This window comes from Otolemur garnettii, unplaced genomic scaffold (assembly GCF_000181295.1).
Source record: "Otolemur garnettii isolate 467f Iridium unplaced genomic scaffold, OtoGar3 scaffold00008, whole genome shotgun sequence".
Lineage (NCBI taxonomy): Eukaryota > Metazoa > Chordata > Mammalia > Primates > Galagidae > Otolemur > Otolemur garnettii.
In genome coordinates this window covers 37,834,701-37,841,484 of record NW_003852403.1, presented here as the reverse complement: position 1 = coordinate 37,841,484, position 6,784 = coordinate 37,834,701, and the positions used below count along the sequence as shown (strand labels likewise).

The 6,784-nt window shown below is 40.6% G+C and overlaps 1 protein-coding gene across 1 annotated transcript in view; it reads right to left on the bottom strand.

Annotated features, from left to right (window-relative positions):
- The window catches only part of KIF11 (kinesin family member 11), a 55,465-nt gene that overhangs the window by 27,886 nt on the left and 20,795 nt on the right, over positions 1–6,784 (bottom strand). The window contains exon 10 of the mRNA XM_003783782.3: positions 2,011–2,099. Within this exon, the coding sequence (XP_003783830.1) occupies positions 2,011–2,099 (89 nt within the window). The remainder of the gene's footprint in view (positions 1–2,010; positions 2,100–6,784) is intronic.

Sequence of the window (6,784 nt, the reverse complement as noted above, 5' to 3'; positions counted from 1 at the left end):
GCCTGGCTATTTTTTGGTTGCAGCCATCATTGTTGTTTGGCGGGCCCGGGCTGGATTCGAACCCGCCACCTTAGGTATATGTGGCTGGCGCCTTAGCCACTTGAGCCACAGGCGCCGAGCCAAAAAAAGCACAAATTTATAAAGTAATTTTTTTGTAAAAATTTTTTGCCAACTAGATATGGCAAAAAAAAAGAACTAAACAAAACTTAAGTCACGTAGAAAAAAATGAAAGAATAAGCATTTAATAACTTGTGATCTTCATACAATATATTTGTAAAGTTAGCATATGAACCAGCAGAATATACCACATCATGACAGTTAGAAAGTACCAATATATTGGCTCGGTGCTTGTAGCTCAAGTGGCTAAGGTGCTGGCCATGTACACCAGAGCTGGCAGGTTTGAATGCAGCCCAGGCCTGCCAAAGAACAATGACAACTACAACCAAAAAATAGCCAGGCGTTGTAGCGGGTGCCTGTAGTCCCAGCTACTTGGGAGGCTGAGGCAAGAGAATCACTTAAACCCAGGAGTTTGAGATTGCTGTGAGCTGTGATGCCACGGCACTCTACCCAGGGCAACAACTTAAGGCTCTGTCTCAGAAAAACAAAACAAACAAAAGTATCAATATATGGAAAGAAAAAACTGAGTTTTTGTATGGTTTATGTACTAGTAGAGTGATCATGTAATGTCAATATCTTTTCGTTGTTTTTTTTTGAGACAGAGTCTCACTTTGTTGCCCCAGTAGAGTGCCATGGTGTCACAGCTCACAGCAACCTCAACTCTTGGGCTCAGGTGATTCTGTTGTTACCTCAGCCTCCCAAACAGCTGGGACTACAGGAACCTACCACAACCCCTGGCAAGTTTTAAAGACAGGTCTCTCTCTGTCTCAAAAAAAAAGTCTCACTTTGTCACACAAGGTAGAACACCGAGGCGTCATGGCTGACAGCAACTGTCAGCACTTGGACACAAGTGATTCTCTTCCCTCAGCCTCCCAAGTAGCTGGGACTACAGGCACCCACCACAATGCCGGTCTATTTTTTTAGAAACGGGGGTCTCACCCTTGCTTAGGCTGGTCTCAAACCTGTGAGGTCAGGGCACTCCACCCACCTTGCCCTCCCAGAGTGCTGGGATTATAGGCAAAAGCCACCACTCCTGGCCTTAATGTTAATACCAAAAAGTTCAGTAAAAGATTATACTAAACTGCTTCTGACTATTATTTAGATCTAAATGTTTTATCATTGTTAATTTTGTAATGATGTTCTGTAAAAATCGTCCTCCCTACATCTTCAAGGATTAATACAAAAAGGAATTTTTTTTTTGAGACAGAGTTTTACTATGTTGCCCTCAGTAGAGTGCGATGGCGGCAGAGCTCAAAGCAACCTCCAATCTTGGGCTGAAGTGATTCTCTTCCCTTAGCCTCCCAAGTAGCTGGGACTACAGGCGCCCGCCACAATTCCTGGCTATTTTTTGTTGTAGTTGCCATTGTTGTTCAGCAGGGCCAGACAGGATTTGAACCTGCCAGCCATGATGTATGTGGCCTGTGCCATAACCACTATGCTATGGGCACCAACCCTACTAAGGATTATTGAGAGAGATTTTCATGATAATAGATAGTTATGCATGTTGATTGCATTGGTGGTTACACAGATCTACACTTGTGCAGTGGTTACGCAAATCTACTCTCACATTGTACCAATGTCAATTTCCCAGCTTTGATACTATACTAGGGGGCAGGAAGTTCACTTGAGTTCAGGTGTTCAAATCTCTACTAAAAAATAAAAAAATTAACTGGGCATCAAGTCAACACCTCTACCCTCAGCTACTCAGGAGGCTGAGGCAGGAAAATCACTGGAGCCCAGGAATTTGAGGTTGCTGTGAGCTGTGACGCCACAGCACTCTACTGAGGGCAACAAAGTGAGACTTTGTCTCCAAAAAAAAAAACCAAGAGGCAACCATTGGGAAAGACTGGGCAGCATGCTTATTCTTCGAAATTAATTACAGCAAGAAGTTACCTAAAATTTTCTTCAGAAATGTACACTCCATTTTTCTCACGGGCTGCAGCAAGATCTCTCTTCAGGCGCTCTATTTCTTCCGTGTATTCCTACACAAGAGGAATGGTGTAGGTGTCAATTAGTACTTTTTTCATTCAGTTTAGGGAGGATATGCAGCAAATAAAACATAAGTTAGTGTTTTTATGTTTTCTAAAACACAAAGAAGTATGACAAGTTATAATCATATTTTTCAAATCAACATTAAATTATTTAGAAATAAAGTCTTTCTTACTTTTTTTTTTCTTTTTTGAGACAGAGTCTCACTTTGTCTGTGAGTTGCATCACAGCTCACAACCTCGAATCTTGGGCTTAAGCGATTCTCTTGCCTCAGCCTCTCAAGTCGCTGGGCCTACAGACACCTGCCACAACGCCCGGCTATTTTCTTGTTGCAGTTGTCATTGCTGTTTAGCTGGCCTGGGTCGGATTTGAACCTGCGAGCCCTGATATATGTGGCTGGCGCCATAACCACTGTGCTACAGGTGCCCAGCTAGAAATAAAGTCTGTCAATGGCTTTCAAACTCCTTTAAATGAACTCATTGTGAAAATATGGGCTTCTCAAGAAAAAAACACAACAGCGCAGTGCCTGTGGCTGAGTGAGGTAGGGTGCCAGCCCCATATACCAAGGGTGGCAGGTTTGAACCCAGCCCCAGCCAAAACTGCAAAAAAAACCCCCAAAAAACCATAGCCAGGTATTGTGGTGGACGCCTGTAGTCCTAGCTACTCAAGAAGCTGAGGCAAGAGAATCGCCTAAGCCCAAGGGCTGGAGGTTGCTGTGAACTGTGACACCACAGAACTATACTGAGGGCGATAAAGTAAGACCCTGTCTCTAAATAAAAAAAAAAAAAGGGAAAAAATACAACAACCATACCAAGCTTGGAGCATTTCACACTAAAAGGAGCCAAGATTCCTTAGAGAAGCATCTGATGCTATGACTAGGGCAAGAATTATTCAACATGAACCTGGGACATTTTGTCAAATAAGATAGGAAGAAAGAACAAAGCCTACCAGGCTAGTGAAAAGGACTCAAGAACCTACTTGAAGAGGTACCCTTTAGTAAAAAAGAAGACAATTTGGGAATCAACAAGGATAATAACTTTAAGAGATTAAACAAATATTTTAAATCCTGAGGTAATAAAGACACTAAAAAGCTAGGAAAACAATTACTCTCATAATTGGCAAATAAAAGAAATTAATCAAACATATGCCCTGCCTTTCCTATAAGAACCATATCCCTGGGTAGATATAGGCTGAGCATCCCTACCTAAAAAATGTGAAATCAAAAGTGTTCCAAAAACTGAAAACTTTTTAAATAAGAACATGATACCACAAGTAGAAAATTCTACATGGGACCTCATGCAACAGGTCATAGTCAAAATACAGTCAAAACGTTGTTTCAGGGGCTCCACCCCATAGCTCAGTGGCTAGGGCACCAGCCACATACACTGGAGCTAGCGGGTTCAAATTTAGCCCCAGCCTGCCAAACAACAATGACAAGTACAACCATTGTGGGCGTTGTGTCAGGCACCTATAGTCCCAGCTGCTTGGGAGGCTGAATCTAGAGAATCACTTAAGCCCAAGAGTTGGAGGTTGCTGTCAGCTGCGATGCCACATCACTCTACCAAGGGTGACATAGTGAGACTGTCTTAAAAAAAAAAAAAAACTATGTTGTTTCATGCATAAAATTATTTAAAATATTCTACTAAACTACCTTCTTGCTACGTGTATAAGGCACATATGAAACATAAATGAATTGTTTATCTAGGTGTGAATCCCATTACCACCTATGTGTATATCTGGTAATGTATGTTATATCATGCAAATAGTCCAAAGTCTGAAAAAACCTAAAATCCAAAACACTTCTGGTACCAAGGATTTCAGAGAAGGGATACTCAACCTATAGTTCAGCAATCAAATAGACATAATGATAAATTAATATTACTATTAATTACAATCTTAAAAGGAAAACCTGGATTAAGTCTCTTAATATCAACTGTTCACAAAAAGACAAAGAACCAGACACAACATGCTTCCTACTGGAAGAACACACTACTACTTTTGGATCAGTCTTTCCTAAAACAAATGAGACTAAAAAATAAAAATAAAAATAAAGAAAAAGAGACAAAACCTGAATTTAACAAAGCCTGGAGATCCAACTACCAACTTAAAGAGAACACAAAGAACAGAAGAACACATCAAGAGATACTGTAAGAGAACTCTAAGACAAATAATATAGGTACTTCCACCAATAATTGTAAGGGAAAATAAATATACATATGCATATATCCTATACATAAACATACCAATACCAAATAAGTACATAAAAAAATTTTCAACATTATTAGAGCGTGGTTCTCAACCTTCCTAATGCCGCCACCTTTTAATACAGTTCCTCATGTTGTGGTGGCCCCCAACCATAAAACTGTTTTCATTGCTACTTCATAACTGTAATTTTGCTACTGTTACAAATCATAATGTAAATATCTGATATGCAGGATGTATTTTGTTACAAAGGGGTCACAACCCATAGGTTGAGAACCCCTGCATTAGAGAAATGGGTTAAAACCACAGGTGAGATATCTATCACCTATCACACCTATCAGAATGGCTAAAATAAAACGCTACTGGTAAGGATGTGGAGAAACTAATCACTTTTATATTGCTAGTGGGAATGTAAGACAGTATAGCAGCTTTGAAACACAGTTTGGCAGTTCCTTAAACTAAACATTCAATTACCATATAACCCAACAATTACATTCTTGGGCAATTATTCTAATAGCAAAAAAACTGAAATCAGTCCATATATCATTCAGCAGATGAATGCTTACATAAGCTGTATGTATGAAACATTTGTGCCATGGAATACCATTTAGCTCTAACAAAGAAAGATCTAATGATACACACAACTGGGTGAATCTCCAGAGAATTCAGCTGACTAATAAGGCAATCCCAAAAGTTCATACACTGTATGGTTCCATTCAAGAACATTTCTGAAATTATAAAATTCTATACATAAAGAACAGAGTAGTGAGTGCCACTGATTAGTGAGTGTAGGGAGTGGATGGGAATAAAAGGGTTATAAAGAGTAATATGAGGAACCCTTGTGATGGAACTATTCAGTATCTTGACTGTGGTAGTGGATTTATGAACCTACAAATGTGACAAAATTATACAGAATTAAATATATACACACATATGAGTATAAGGAAAACTGGGGAATACAAATAGTGGTGTAGGAGACGCCAACATCCGAGCAAGATGATCTGCAGCTGAGGCATGGACCTCAGGCCATTCCTCCACAGGAGCTCCTTGTGGGAGGAGCCCGTGCCCTCAGCAAGCAGTCATTGTTAATTACTCCCCTCACCTGTATCATTCCCTTTCAATAAAAGGCTGGTGCGGAGGTTGCTCAGGGCTACCCGGAAAGTAAGGGCTAGCCTGCCTTCCACAAGCTTGTACTTCTAATCTGCCTCTCGCCTGGTTCCTTCCTGCGCTAACCGAGACCAGGGCCATAGGAGCCAGACGAGTTGCGACATAGTGGATTGTTACTAATGTCAATATCTCTATATTGATATAATAAAGTTTGAAAAAATATATAAAAGATTCTGTTGTATTATTTCTTTTTTTTAAAAACAGAGTCTCATTTTGTTGCCCCTAATAGAGCGCTGTGGCATCATAGCTCAAAGAAATCTCAAACTCCTGGGCTCAACTTATCTTCTTGCCTCAGCCTCCCAAGCAGCTGGGACTACAGACACCCACCACAATGCCCAGCTATTTTTAGAGACAGGGTCTCACTCTTGCTCAGGTTGTCTCCAACTCCTGAGTTCAGGCAATCCACCTGCCTGGCCTCCCAGAGTTCTGGTATTATGTCTTATAAATGTATGGAAATCTATAATTATCTTGATGAAAACTTTAATTAAAAAAAAAGGGACCAAGAAATGGAAAAGAGAAGCCAAACTAGGAAGAACTATTTGCAAATCATATTTCATAAGGGCTTATATCTAGAATATATAAACAACTTACAACAATAACAAAACAAGCCAATTAGAAATTGGGCAAAGTTAAGGGGAGAGGGAAGAGGATGGTTAGAGGGAGGGTAATTGGTGGGACCATACCTGTGGTGCATCTTACAAGGGTACATGTGAAATTTACTAGGTGTAGAATATAAATGTCTTAACACAATAACTCAGAAAATGCCTGAAGGCTATGTTAATCAGTTTGATGAAAATATTTCAAATTGTATATAAAACCAGCACATTGTACCCTATGATTGCATTAATGTACACAGCTATGATTTAATTTAAAAAAAAAATGGGCAAAGTTAGCCATGTGTTGTGGTGGGCACCTTGTAGTCTCAGCCACTTGAGAAGGTGAGGCAAGAGAAGCTTGAGCCCAGAGTTTGAGGTTGCTGTGACCTATGATGCCATGGCACGCTACCCAGAGCAACACAAAGTGAGATTCCTTTCTTTTTTTAAAAAGACAGAGTCTCACTTTGCTGCCCTCGGTAGAGGTAGAGTGCTGTCTCTCTCTCTCTCTCTCTTTTTTTTTTTTTTTGCAGTTTTTGGCTGGAGCTGGGTTTAAACCCACTACCTCTGGCATATGGGGCCAGTGCCCCACTTCTTTGAGCCACAGGCGCCGCCCTAGAGTGACGTCTCGTCACAGCTCACAGCAACCTCCAGCTCTTGGGCTTAGGTAATTCTCTTGCCTCAGCCTTCCGAGTAGCTGGGACCACAGGCGCCTG